The sequence below is a fragment of the Xyrauchen texanus genome, chromosome 26 (assembly GCF_025860055.1).
Source record: "Xyrauchen texanus isolate HMW12.3.18 chromosome 26, RBS_HiC_50CHRs, whole genome shotgun sequence".
NCBI classification, from domain to species: Eukaryota; Metazoa; Chordata; class Actinopteri; order Cypriniformes; family Catostomidae; genus Xyrauchen; species Xyrauchen texanus.
In genome coordinates this window covers 11714929-11729782 of record NC_068301.1, presented here as the reverse complement: position 1 = coordinate 11729782, position 14854 = coordinate 11714929, and the positions used below count along the sequence as shown (strand labels likewise).

At 37.7% G+C, this 14854-nt stretch overlaps 1 protein-coding gene across 1 annotated transcript; it reads left to right on the top strand.

Annotated features, from left to right (window-relative positions):
• The first annotated feature begins 80 nt into the window (after nt 1–80).
• On the top strand, nt 81–13846 carry LOC127619989 (histone acetyltransferase KAT2B-like). Its single transcript, XM_052093037.1, has 18 exons — nt 81–707; nt 1410–1548; nt 2289–2434; nt 3471–3557; nt 4585–4766; nt 5732–5923; nt 6016–6113; nt 6389–6514; nt 6892–7031; nt 7932–8140; nt 9024–9150; nt 9281–9391; nt 12626–12769; nt 12856–12970; nt 13087–13117; nt 13245–13308; nt 13398–13482; nt 13645–13846. The coding sequence occupies exons 1-18, from the start codon at nt 507–509 to the stop codon at nt 13836–13838; spliced, it is 2391 nt and encodes a 796-aa protein (XP_051948997.1). The 5' UTR covers nt 81–506; the 3' UTR covers nt 13839–13846.
• The last annotated feature ends 1008 nt before the right edge of the window (nt 13847–14854 follow it).

Here is a 14854-nt window from a genome sequence, read left to right as displayed (position 1 = left end):
TGCAGATCTGGAAAAAAATAGGCGTTTTTGTTTTTTAGTGTATTGCTGTCATTGTTTGGCTGAATTATATGCTATTGTTGTGGTAATGCCATAAATAACAAGGAGTAAACAGTCATAAATAATATGTTTTATTTCTTGTATGGCCAGTCCAGCATTACGTTTTTCGGTCACTGGTGATCAGGTGTCCAGGAATTTACAGGACCAAGGTGGAAACCCTATATTATTTAGATTACGGTAATATAAGTATACGTCAAGCAATAGTGCCTTCTCAAACAATGTATCGCCCTTTTCATTCATTTGACCTTGAAAGGCTTGAAACGATGACATATTTGTACTCAGTTCCGAATAATAACGAGATATTCATTGTGTGACTCCCCTAGCGGAGACAAGTCGGATTTACAATGTCAAATAAAAACACAGGCATGAACGCCATGTCTGATCCCGCTATTGAGGGCTAGAGAGAGTGAATTGCGGGTGGACTTCGAGGATTCAAGTCGAAGCGCAGAATGTCAGAAAGCACCGGAATTCCTCAGGGCTCCCCGGCGGTGGGCGCGGCGGGCTCGGCTCCGGCAGCACCAGGAGTCGGTGGAACCGAATGTTCGGGCGCTGCTGTCGGCTCTGTGCGTATCGCCGTGAAGAAAGCGCAGCTCCGCTCCTCCCCGCGCCCGAAGAAACTGGAGAAACTCGGTGTATATTCATCTTGCAAGGTACGTTAGAGCAGAAAAACATTGCGTACGTTCATAGCGTAGTTTTACCGCTTAATGAAGCTGATGATCGAAACTGGCTGTCACCTACTTCACCCACTCTTGAATTTGCAAGCATAGCACAAAAAGCCACTGCTTTGTTCTTAAATCTTTTTCATTGCAAATGTATTCTTTTGTGCAATTACGACTGCAATTAATACACAATATATGAATAAACACAAGTATTTCCGTGATCTGCAGAGATAAGACGCTGTATGTTTGCCCATTCTTGTCGTGTTGTCAATTTATTGTTTTATTTTATTTTTTACTATATTTGCACGCTTTTGTCGATGACTATATTTTGCCAGGTCAAGCTAAAGTGTCAATAGTGCTCTGGTTTGGAGAGTTTTGCTAAACTATAAGGCACAATCTAAAGTTGTTTACGCGAGAGGCGAGAGCGGCGTCTTTGTTTTGACCGGATGACAGCTGCTGGGTGGGCGGGGTCTACTACTGTGGGCAGTGCCTGCTTTTTCATTAAAGCACACACTCCAATGCGCGAAACGGCCTGTGGGTTTAAAATATTAGAGATTATTAGGAATTTACTGACGTAAAATTGACCATATTGCAAATTGTTACATTATTTGAACATCATTCAGGTTCTTTTATCTTTACACAAGGTAAACACAAGGTTCCATTGGTCATTTTAGTGTATGTTTCGTTACACAGGCTGAAGGAGCTTGTAAGTGCAATGGCTGGAAGAGTCAAAACCCACCACCAACTCCACCCCCTCCAACCCCGCCAAGAGCCGAGCAGCCAATTGCAGTTAATCTAAAGGAGCCCTGCAGAAGCTGCAGCCATGGCCTTGGTAATGAGTGTGTGCAATTTTTCTTTTTAAAGGAATATCCCGGGTTCAATACAAATTAAGCTCAACCAAGAGCATTTGTGGCATAATGTTGATTAGCACAAAAAATTATTTCAGTCTCATCCTTCCCTTTAAAATAAGCCAGAATAGGGGTTACAGTGAGGCACATTCAATGGAAGTGAATGGGGCCAATTTTGCAAGGGTTTAAAGGCACAAATGTAAAGCTTATTATTTTTTATTATACTTATACTTATAATTTAACATTAATTCTTCAGTTAAAACTTCTGCATTATTTCAGCTATAAAGCTGTTTATATCATATTTTTTTTACAGTCATTTTAGGGTTTACGGTGTTAATGACATCATGGCAACGAAGTTGTAAAATTACATATAACTTTACATATAAAAGGTTAGTAAGTGATTTTGTCACACTAAAATCATGTTAACATGCATATTGTTTACTTCTTGTGGCTATACTTTTGAAATAGTGAGTATTTAAATGTTTACAGATGTTTACATGGTAAGTGCCTCACTGCAACTTCAATTTTTCTTCTTTAAAAAAAGGAGGGACAGGTCAAAATAATTTTTATGGTAATCAAAATGTCGTCACAAATGTTGTCAATTGAGATTAACTCACAGAATTAATATTAAACACAGAATATTCCATTAAGGAGTGTAGTAAAACAAATTCCATCATTTATTCCTCAGTAGGCTGGTCTTTATTGTTTTCTTTTTACTGGCCAGGTGACCATGTAACACACCTGGAGAATGTGTCGGAAGAGGAGATGAACAGATTGCTTGGAATTGTACTGGATGTGGAGTACTTGTACACATGTGTCCATAAAGAGGAGGATCCTGACACTAAACAAGTTTACTTTTATCTCTTCAAAGTGAGTGGTCAAACCTTTCTCCTTCCAGAATCTTTAAGTTGACTATTCCACTGTCAGGTTGATCAGCTGAAGGTTAAACACATCATGCATGACTCAATGTTCGAATTACAAAATTTCAGCAGTTCTGTTTCTGTATTACAAACAATGTAATACAACTTTTCACCCTTTTATATACATATACACTCACTGTAGCGTAGTGAGTGTATATGCAGATGTAGCCCATCCACCTCAAGGTTCGAGGTGTTGTGCATTCTGAGATGCTATTTTGCTCACTACAATTGTACTGAGTGGGTATCTGAGTTACCATAGACTTTCTGTCATCTAGAACCAGTCTGGCTATTCTCCTTTGACCTCTCTCATCAACAAGGTGCTTCCATCCGCAGAAATGCTGCTCACTGGATGTTTTTTGTTTTTGGCACCATTCTGAGTAAACTCTAGAGACTGTTGTGTGTGAAAATCCCAGGAGATCAGCAGTTACAGAAATACTGAAACCAGCCCAAATGGCACTAACAATCATGCCACGGTCAAAATCACTGAGATCACATTTTTCCCCATTCTGATGATTGATGTTAACATTAACTGAAGCTCCTGACCTGGATATGCATGGTTTTATACATTGTACTGCTGCCACATGATTGGCTGATTAGATATTCACATGAAAAAGTAAGTGCACATGTGTTTCTAATAATGTGCTTAGTGAAAGAATATATATATATATATATATATATATATATATATATATATATATATATATATATATATATATATAGAGAGAGAGAGATAGAGAGATATAGAGAGAGAGAGATAGATAGATAGAGAGAGATAGAGAGAGAGAGATAGAGAGAGAGAGAGAGAGATAGAGAGAGAGAGAGAGAGATAGATAGAGATAGAGAGAGATATATATATATATATATATATATATATATATATATATATATATCAATATATAGGCTGGCTATTCAATTCGCAAATGTCAAAGACATTATACAATTTAATATTGTGTGTTTGTAACCACTCCTTTGTTGCAAATTTTCAGTTGCTGCGCAAATGCATCCTGCAGATGGGTAGGCCAGTGGTGGAGGCCCTGGAAAGTCCACCTTTTGAAAGACCAAGCATTGAACAGGTAGACACAACTCATCAAACAGCATATCATGTTAAGTTGCCAATAAAAATAGAGCTCATATGAGATCAATAGCGTCTTTGTTCTGGGGCTGATAATGATGAAAACAGGACATTTTGAGGAACCTTGAACGTTTTTCAAAACATTAGTTGGGTAACCACAGCTTTGTTTTCTGTGTTAATTCAGAGGAAATTTATTTAGCTTGAGATGCACTTATCAGACAGAGAGAGAGAGAGAGAGAGAGAGAGAGAGAGAGAGAGAGAGAGAGAGAGAGAGAGAGAGAGAGAGAGAGACAGAGACAGAGACAGAGACATGTGTACACACTGTCATACCAAAACAACCTTTAGCATTTAAGACTTTTCCCTTTCAGCCTATCAGACAAGACATTAGTGAATGCCAAGTGTGTCAGTCAGGTTCAGATTTCACCAGGTCTGCTGTGTGTGTAGTGGCACATAGTCTTGCTTGGTCTTGTTTGTATAAATGCAAACACAAGAAAACACTTTTATGTTTCCTTGACGAATACATTCAGAGTTTAAACTTTCTAAATCACCTGTTCAATCCTCATTTGGAGAAGAAGGAATGGTTTTATGCAATTGTGAAAAATGTTGCATAGTGAGGATGTCTTCAAAAAGAATGCCATAAATAGTTTTCATTTATCACTTACAAAGTCCATTAAACAAAAAAAGCTAAATCAATATTTGGTGTGACCAACTTTGCCTGTAAAACAGCACCAATTCTCCTAGATTCACCTGGACACCGTTTTTCTGTGTGTGTGTGTGTGTGTGTGTGTGTGTGTGTGTGTGTGTGTGTGTGTTTTGTTCTATTGCAAAAGGAATGTTTGGGAATCTAACATGTATGTTTCCCATTGATGCACTAAAGCTGAAGATATAAATAATCATCTTAAGACAAAGATTTTTGTGAAACATCTTGTGTGCCTAAAGCTTTTGAATAGTACTGGAATTTCCCTACCTCACACACATTCCTAACATCCCTGTTGTTGGTGTCACTCATGAGTCTTTTTGTGTTGCAGGGTGTGAATAACTTTGTGCAGTACAAGTTTAGCCACCTACCATCTAAAGAGAGGCAAACCATTGTGGAGCTTGCAAAGATGTTCCTCAACCAGATCAACTACTGGCAGCTAGAGACGCCTTTGCAAAGGAAACAAAGGGTGCCAGATGATGATGCAGCTGGTTATAAAGTAAATTACACCAGGTGACTGTCGTAGAATGATGATGGTTAGGGTCACCTGTCCTCAGAGATTGTGTGTTTTTTTTCTGTTCTGCTTATTGTCATTTAATGTCCACTTGAAATCAATTGACCTTTTATTTTTTCTTAATACACATTCCTGGTCTTATTTCATGTTGACTTGTAGACATAGAAACACATATTGGTCCCCAAGAGTTCAAAATCAAATAACCTCTATTGGCTGGGCATCCAGTCAATGGCAAGATGAAATTCAGTTTTTTCCCAATGGAATTACATTGTTAAAGAAATATTCCGGGTTCAACACAAGTTAAGCTCAAATGACAGCATTTGTGGCGTAATGTTGATTACCACAAAAAATTATTTCATCTCATCCCCGCTATTTTTATTTAAAAAAAGGAAAAATCGAGGGAACAGTGTACCACAGTGAATGGGGCCAATTGTTGGAGGGTTTAAAGACAGAAATGTGAAACTGATCATTTTATAAAAGCACATTAATTATTCTGTTAAAACTTGTATATTATTTGAGCTGTAAAGTTGCTTCCATAGTTGCTTTAGGGTTTACAGAGTAAAGTATTCATGCCAACGAAGCTGTAAAATTGGCTATCATTTTACACAGAAAAGATTAGTAAGTTAATTTATCATACTAAAATCATGTTAACATGCTTATTGTCTATGTCGTGTGGATATAATTTTGAAACAGTAAGTATTTTAACTTTAACGGACTGGCCCCATTCACTTCCATTGTAAGTGCCTCACTGGAACCAAGATTTGATCTTTTTTTAAAGAAAAGGAAGGGACACTATGCCACAAATGCTGTAGATTTAGCTTAACTTGTATTGAACCCGGAACATTTCTTTAATGGCAATAGAAGGAATCTGTCTTGTGTTTTAACACTTAACACTCTCATTGAAATGAATGTGTGTTGGCAGACTGATTTGCTGCTAATAGTTTAATGGCTGGTTGTGTTGTAGGTGGCTCTGTTATTGTAACGTGCCCCAGTTCTGTGACAGTCTTCCTCGGTACGAGGCCACACAGATTTTCGGGCGTACTTTTCTGCGCTCTGTATTCACTATTATGAGGAAACAGCTGCTGGAACAGGCCAGACAAGAGAAAGACAAACTACCACCTGAGAAACGCACACTAATTCTCACACATTTCCCCAAGTAAGCACAAATGGAAACACAAACACACATGAAAACCCCAAATAACAGGCTGATATTGTGTTTATGTGAATATGTGTGTGAACTGTGTGTAGATTTCTCTCTATGCTGGAGGAGGAGGTTTATAGTCACAATTCACCTATTTGGAGCGAAGACATCATGGTTGGTTTATCAGGTGGACAGGTTCCCACAGGTAATTACCATGTCGTTCCAAAAGCCCTTTGACTTTCTTTCTGCTCTGGATCACAAAAGAAAATGTTTATCAAAATGTCCAGGCTGTTTTTTTCTATTCATGCTGTCCCTGGTCCCCATTCACTTTCATTTCACATAAAGAGCAGCCTGGACACTCCTTTTGTGTTTCACTTTAATGTTAGATGTTTTATTCAGTCTTGTCTGTGGTATGACTTGGCAACCATATTCTGTTCATATTGGTTGGGCTTAGATTTTGTTGAACTTTGATTGGTGCAGTGATCAGTGCTCCATCCTTGACCCGCCCCCTGTACTACAGCAGTAGCCCCGCCTCTGTGGACTTGGCTGGAGGAGGCAGCATAAGCCCAGCCTGGAAAACAGCATCCTCTCTGGAGCCCAATCCAGGTACAAATCACCAGAGCACTACTGAATAATCATAATGACCAAGAACAACACCATTTATATGCACATTTTTCAAATGTAGTTAAGATATAGTCTAGATTTTGTCAAACCTGACAAAAGTTTTCATTTGTTATTTTGTAGTCCATTCTCTCTTTCTCTCTAATATTAATTATATTAATATATATTGTTGTAAATCTTTTGTAAAACAGGCTTAAATATTATTTACATTTTTAACAGATTAACAAAGAACATCACAGATACATTTTGTTCAACTTTTTTGAATCAGAGTTTTTTGGGTATCACTATAAACAGCCCAAATTATCAAGTGAATTTTATCATCTCTACCTTTATATGTTATGCATGTTTATTTGTGTATGTAGGTGGTGAAAAACGAAAGCCTTCTGAGCCGTTATCTTATGAGGAGAGTAAACGACCTCATGTTGTTGGTGACATTCCTATGGAGCTTATAAATGAAGTCATGTCCACCATTACAGACCCTACAGCCATGCTAGGACCAGAGGTACAGAGTGTTTGTGGATTTAGATGCTGTTTTTAAGGAATGGATGGATGGATGGATGGATGGATGGATGGATGGAATATTATTAAAATTATTGTATAACTGAACAGGTTATGAGTACATGGATGTATCAGATATCAGTGCTATAACTCAAATTGTAGAGACTGGACCCGTCTTTTAGTCTGGGTTAAACATGTCAATGAACTTACTATCAAAAATGTTCATGAATGCTTCATGTTTAATATAAAAAAGACGATAATTAAACCATTTTAATTAAACTAAGCATACTTTGAGAATAATAAAATAAAATTAAACTGCAAGATATTAATATTGCACTAACAATGTTTCAGAATTTATTCAAATAATCCATAGTATGTTGGTGATTGCCTAACATTTTTAATGAGGAATTACTGAGTGCTCCTATAAAAAATATTTATAAATTTTTCAAAATCCTTGAAAATTTGGTTTGGTCTGTTACAAAAAAAACAAAAAAATAAATAAATAATATATATATATATATATATATATATATATATATATATATATATATATATATATATATATTATATATATATATATATTTCTTTTTTTTTTTTTTTTTTCCATTTAGCAAATTGTGCATTGTCAACTGCATTTTTTGGGTAATACTTTACAATATTGTATTCATTAACATTAGTTGACATGAACTAACAATGAGCAATAGTTCTGCAGCATTTATTAATCTTATTTAATGTTTATTTCAACAAATGCTAATACATACACTTTAAATTAAAAGTTGGATATGTTACAACTTTTACATTACACATTAATGACTAAATTTAAAAGACATTTTTGTCAAAACACAAAAACTGACTAAAACAAAAAACAGAAAGTTAACATTAAGCCTGTCTCTGTCTCTCTCAGACCAGTCTTCTCTCAGCACACTCTGCACGTGATGAAGCCGCTCGGTTAGAGGAGAGGCGTGGCATCATCGAGTTCCATGTCATTGGAAATTCCCTCAAACAGAAGCCCAATAAGAAGATCCTCATTTGGCTTGTTGGGCTGCAAAATGTTTTTTCTCACCAACTGCCCCGTATGCCCAAAGAATACATCACACGGCTTGTCTTTGATCCGTATGTTTGCCACTTTTAATCATCAGCCTTAAGCACTTAAAGGGATAGTTCACCCAAAATGAAAATTCTCTCATAATTTACTCACCCTCATGCCATCCCAGAGGTGTATGACTTTCTTTTTTCTGCTGAACACAAACAAAGATTTTTAGAAGAATATATCTGCTTTGTTGGTCCATACAATGCAAGTGAATGGTGACCATAATTTTGAATCTCCAAAAAGCACATAAAGGCAGCATAAAACTAATCTATATGACTCCAGTGGTTTAATCCATGTCTTTAATAAATCCAATTGTATTTGGGTGAGAACTGACCAAATAATAACTTTTTTACTGTACATCTTGCCATTACAGTCTCTAGATACAATCATGATTTCAAGCCTGAATATTCTTCCTAGAGCTTGACACATGCGCAGAGTGTAATCAAGCTTAAAATCATGATCGCCAATGAGACTGCTGATGTCAAGATTTATATTGTTATTATTTGGTCTGTTCGTGTCTCTTCAGAAGACATTGTTTAAACCACTTAAGTCTTATGGATTACTTTTATCCTGCCTTTATGTCCTTTTTGGAGCATTTTGGTCACCATTCACTTGCATTGTAAGGATGTACAGAGCTGAGATATTCATCTCAAAATCTTTGTGTTCTGCAGCAGAAAGAAAGTCATACACATCTGGAATGGCATGAGTAAATAATGAATGAATTAAAATGTTTTGGGTGAACTATCCCTTTAAGGCTTCAAAAGTCATAAAAAGATGCGTGTAGCAACAAGTCTATTGTTGAGAGCTTAGACCAAACTGGTTCTTTTCTAAAGGCCAAGCAGTCACATTTGAACTTGTTTCCTTTTGATTCAGTAAATTAATGTCAGCTGTTTTGATTTTTTACAGAAAGCACAAGACTCTCTCTCTGATTAAAGATGGCCATGTTATTGGGGGAATCTGCTTCCGGATGTTTCCAACTCAGGGCTTCACTGAGATAGTTTTTTGTGCTGTGACCTCCAATGAACAGGTCAAGGTGTGTCATTCTCTTTCCTCTTTCCTCACATCCTTCCTATCACTTTTTGTTGCTCCTTTTTAGTTGATCTGTTTATTATTCTCAGATCAATTCAATTGTGAATCTGTTTATTCTGGTTGTCGTTGCTAAGGGTTACGGAACTCACCTCATGAATCATCTGAAGGAATATCACATCAAGCACGAAATCCTCAACTTTCTTACTTACGCTGATGAATATGCTATTGGGTACTTCAAAAAGCAGGTCAGTGTGTTCTACTTGCTGTTTCAGAACTAATGGAGGCTTCCCTTACAAAAAGTACTGTGACAGGACCATATGTTATCATCATATGATACTGAATTTTACCATATATATATATATATATATATATATATATATATATATATATATACTCTCACTGAGCACTTTATTAGGAACACCTGTCTACCTCCATATTAATGCGATTATCTAATCAGCCTGTCGTGTGGTAGCAGCGCAATGCATAAAATCACGCAGATACAGGTCAGGAGCTTCAGTTTATGTTCACATCAACCATTAGAATGGGGAAAACATTTGATGTCAATGATTATGACCATGGGATGATTGTTAGTGCCAGATGGGCTGGTTTGAGTATTTCTGTATCTGCTGAACTCCTGGGATTTACACAAAGCTGTCTTTAGAGTTTACTCAGAATGGTGCCAAAAACAAAACACATCCAGTGAGCGGCAGTTCTGTGAATGTAAACACCTTGTTGATGAGAGAGTTCAGCGGAAAATGGCCAGACTGGTTCAAGCTGACAGAAAGTCTACGGTAACATGTAACCCCCCTACAATTGTAAGCAGAATAGTATCTCGGAATGCACAACATGCCGAATCTTGAGGCGAATGGGGTACAACAGCAGAAGACCACATCGGGAACTTTATTAGGACCATAGTGTTCCTAATAAAGTGCCCAGTGAGTGTATACACCAATGAGCCAAAACATTATGGCCACTCACATGTGAAGCATCTCCTCACAAGGCCACATGCCAAGGTCTGAGTAGATTAGATGGTAAGCAAACAGTCAGTTCTCGAAGACAACATATTGAATGCAGGAGAAATGCGCAGGAGTAAAGACCTGAGCGACTTTGACAAGGGACAAATTGTTATATCCAGATGACTGGGTCAGAGCATCTCTAAATGGCAAATTTTGTGGGGTGCTCCCAGTCAGAAATGGTGAGTACCTACCGACAGTGCTTCGAGGAGGGACAAACCACAAACTGGCGACACTGTGTAGGTCGCCAAAGGCTCATCGATCCATGAGGCAATATTTTTATATGATACACAGAAAATTTTAATAATGTTTAATGGAGGAATGTGACACAACACACAGTGCGTAGGGGGCTGCATAGCCGCAGACTGGTCAGAGAGCCCATGATGACCCCTGTCCACCATAGAAAGAGCGAGTGTCGGAACTGGAACTTGGAGCAGTAATAGAAGTTCCCATTTTCTTTCCCCCACTTTTGGGCCAGTTGCCATGTAAAATCCATGGCCGATTTCTCTTCCCAGTCCAGCCCTTAGTCTTACATATTCATTGAGCAGGTGTGTGCAGTTATTTTTGTACAGGGGCCACATAAGCCATTAAGTAGAACATGGAAGAGAGATGATAAAAAGTTCTGCATATTTGAATCTTTTAAACCCAGAAGTAGTAGTGCACTCATGCACTCAGTGAATGATGCACAATTTTATGAAGTGTATACAGACTGATTGGACCATTCTGTGATTGCTTGAAGTTTTGCTTCTGCTTTTCTATCATGTGTTAGTAAAACTGAATAAAGGCTGAGTATAATTATTAATTGTTTATTTTACCATACTTCAATGCTGTGGTCATTTAGTATTCAATTTAACACACTACATCAGGAGTCTGCTTTAATAATGCTCGTGGGTCATGATGTGTGTCTGTCAATGGTTTGTTTGGCATCCCATTCAACATAAAATAGGCTGCATGACACTGCTAAATGATTACTGCCAGAGTAACATTTGCATACAGGAGTGAGGGACTTCAGAATTTCACAAATAACACAAAGAACAAACATATTCCTCTCTCACTTGGTTTTACTTGTGTGTCCCCTCTCTGTGCGAATGATGCGAAGATCTAGTGGGATTTTACCGAAGTTCATCACTGAAAGGTTTGCTCACAGTCTTGGCACTAAACAGCACATGCAGCCTCACGAATGGACATGGAGTGCATAGAGTCTCTGCGTTGTTCTGTCTTTTCTGAGCACTGGCAGTTGAGAAAAGTACATGTAATTGCAAAGCATGGGAAATCTGAATGCAGATTCCTATTATTACAGTTACACACATTGAGGTGTGGGATCATCTGGCTACAGAGAACCTTGAGCTGTGGGCCAGCCTCCCTTAAATATCCAGACAGAATACACATTGTGTACCAAATGGTATTATCCTTTGTTCAATGAGAATTTGGGGGTGTAAGGTTTCTTGGCTTCCTGGTGTTAAACCTTCAAGGAGGGGGATAGGCCTCCAGAATTATTCAGTATTTGGCATAGACCTTATAACTTTGTTGTCATTAAGTTTTATAAACCTGGGGACAAAACACTATACCAGACGCACCGAGACATTTTAAATGATACCAAACATGTTACACAAGTTACATTATTTGTATACATCAGATATGGTCTTTTTGTTACATACAGATCTTAGGTGAGTTTGGGGTGATTCTGGGCTTAAAGGGAATGGATGAGGAGGAGGAGAGGGGAGAGAATGGGGGAAGGACGGCAATGAGGTGTGATTTTTCAGTCTTCGCTCAGTGGGGTGTGGTGCCTCAGGAAGCATTTGCTATACATCAGATATGGTCTTTTGTTACATACAGATCTTAGGTGAGTTTGGGGTGATTCTGGGCTGAAAGGAAATGGATGAGGAGGAGAGGGGAGAGAATGAGGTGTGGTTTTTTTAGTCTTTGCTCAGTGTGGTGTGGTGCCTCAGGATGCATTTGCTCTTTGCCTTTGAATGCAAACACATTGGCACCCCACCTTACAGGTGCTTAGTACCTTCAAGCATCCCCGTAGAACCAGGCCTGGATAATGGTAAAAGAATGGTTTGAGAATTGAGAAAGAAGAGAGTTATTGCATTAGTAAGGCCATTGCCAGAACATTGACGAAGTCCTGCCAGAAGAACATTGCAGTAGTGCAGTGTAGATATAACAAGAGCCTGAACAAGGAGTTGTGTAGCATGCTCAGATAGGAAGAGATACTGTATCTTCCTAAAGTTATACAGAGCAAATCTGCTTGAACGGGCTGTTTTTGGGCAGTACCATGTTTTTTTTTTGGTTTTGTAAGGTTACTTTTTTGGTAAGTGATGGTACTCCAGGGCACAGTACAACAAAAATGCCATGATGTTATTGGGAATCATGTCCAAAAAACGGGTTTTACTATGGTACTTTTTCATTAGTGCATTGAAAGCATTTTCATTGTCTTACCTTATATCTATTTTGTCATGCTAGGGATTCTCTAAGGACATTAATGTGCCGAAATCTAAGTATCTAGGCTACATTAAAGACTACGAGGGAGCCACACTCATGGGCTGTGAACTCAACCCCTCTATCCCATACACAGAGTTCTCCGTCATCATCAAGAAACAGAAAGAGGTGTGTGAGAGATCTGGGGTGTGTTAAAGAGTTCACTCAGTTTGCTTTGTTGATGTCTCAAGGCATCTTGACACCCTCTCTTTTAGATAATCAAGAAGCTTATAGAGCGCAAGCAAGCACAGATTCGGAAAGTCTATCCTGGCCTGTCATGTTTCAAGGAAGGAGTTCGGCAGATTGCCATAGAAAGCATTCCAGGAATCCGTATGTCTCAATTATATACATTTCTTTATTACTATTTTTTATTTTCATTTGAATGTCATCAAATGCAGTTGCATTTTTTACAACGGCAATTTTGTCTATATTTCTTCTTTGGACAGGTGAGACAGGCTGGAAACCTTTAGGGAAGAGGTGAGTGTTTAACTATTACACAGCACATCACAGCAAGACACATGTTTTATGTACTGTAAATTAGTTAGTTAGTAGTAGTTGTGAGAAAATAGAATAAAATGTTTATAGAATCTCATCTTTTTAACAGCAAAGAGCTGAAGGATCCAGACCAGTTATATTGCACCTTAAAGAACATTCTACAGCAGGTCAAGGTAATGCATGTCTGCACTGGTTTAAATGTTTCAGAAACAACATATGAACGTGGCTTATGAGTAATATGTAATTGCTCAATCTCTTACAGTCCCACCAGAATGCATGGCCCTTTATGGAGCCAGTGAAGAAGAATGAGGCACCTTGTTATTACCAAGTCATCCGCTTCCCTATGGGTATGCATTGATCTGTTTATGGACACATTACACCTGGTTTTCAGAAATGTTGTTGGATGACCAGTTAACTATGCTGACCTATCGCTAATATAATGTTTACTATGTTTGGTGTAGGTCTTAAAAGTTTTTAGGTACTTTTTAACTGTGTTTCTGCTCGTTTAGACTTGAAGACAGTGAGTGAGCGGCTAAAGAGTCGTTACTATACCACACGGAAACTGTTCATGGCCGACATGCAGAGGATCTTCACTAACTGTCGAGAGTACAACCCTCCAGAAAGCGAGTACTACAAATGTGCCAACCTACTTGAGAAGTTCTTTTACACCAAGATCAAAGAGGCAGGCCTCGTCGACAAGTAGTCCAGTTATTAGGCCGCAGTTTGCTATATCTGTTTCACTCCAATTTCTATCTACCTCTTTGTCTTGGGAATTATCTTATAGCTGCATTTATCCATCTGTGTTTGTGTTGAGTGGTGTTTGTCCAAGATGAATGTCTGGTGATGAATCATTGGTGTGTATGTTGATATTTATGTGCAGGACATAACCATATGTGACAAAGTCTCTTTTTTCTTTTCCTTCTGCCAAAATCAGAACATTGTGGAACAATTTTGCTAAACTGTATGTTTGGCTGTATGAATTTGGTGTACTGTATATAATAGTAAAATCTGTTTATATAGACACATTTTATGAAAAACTGTATATTTTATAAAGTAGGGAGGGAAGGGCAAATCAATCAAGAAAAAATACTTTAATGTTGTACCTTCAAACAGCACTTATTATTTAACCAAAAGAAAATTTGGTAAATACTTGCATTTATAAGCTTTCTAATCAGAAAATTGCACATTTGCGGTTTGTACCAGAGTGTTTAAGTGATGTGGCGCACTGAGGAGCATTCCTTGTACAACAAAGTCTTAATATGCTTCATCTTTATGGCTGTCCTACTTAAGAGAACGTGCATGCATTATATGTAAAGACGTGTACAATGACTCTGTAATGTTTGTACTTTTAAATACTAGAAGAGATGGACTTTTTACTACATTTGTGGTATTGGGGGGGTATAAAGCTATATTAAGGTCTTTGAAACTTTGGTTTTAAAGACATAGCATATTTTATAGAATGATTCAAACTTTAAAACTAATGTGAAATACATTTTTATGTGAGAATGTTTCTGTTGAGAGTAATGTTGCACAGCTATTTTACGATGTGTGTGTGTGTGTGTGTGTGTGTGTGTGTGTACTTTTTCTAGATATAGAATTGTGTTAAAGAAAACTTGGTCACAATTGTCCACATTTTGTTTTATGTATATAATTTATTCAGATGCTAGTTTTGTTGGCAAGTTTTAATCAATTTATTTTTCAGCAGGTAATACATTTTTT

What these genes read in the sequence shown, in the direction of transcription:
- LOC127619989 (XM_052093037.1), top strand. Translation starts at nt 507, where the DNA reads ATGTCAGAAAGCACCGGAATTCCTCAGGGCTCCCCGGCGGTGGGCGCG. An exon ending in AAAGACCAAGCATTGAACAG is followed by an intron (nt 3,558 to 4,584) that starts GTAGACACAACT and finishes TTTGTGTTGCAG; the next exon opens with GGTGTGAATAACTTTGTGCA. An exon ending in AGAAAGCATTCCAGGAATCC is followed by an intron (nt 12,971 to 13,086) that starts GTATGTCTCAAT and finishes TTCTTTGGACAG; the next exon opens with GTGAGACAGGCTGGAAACCT.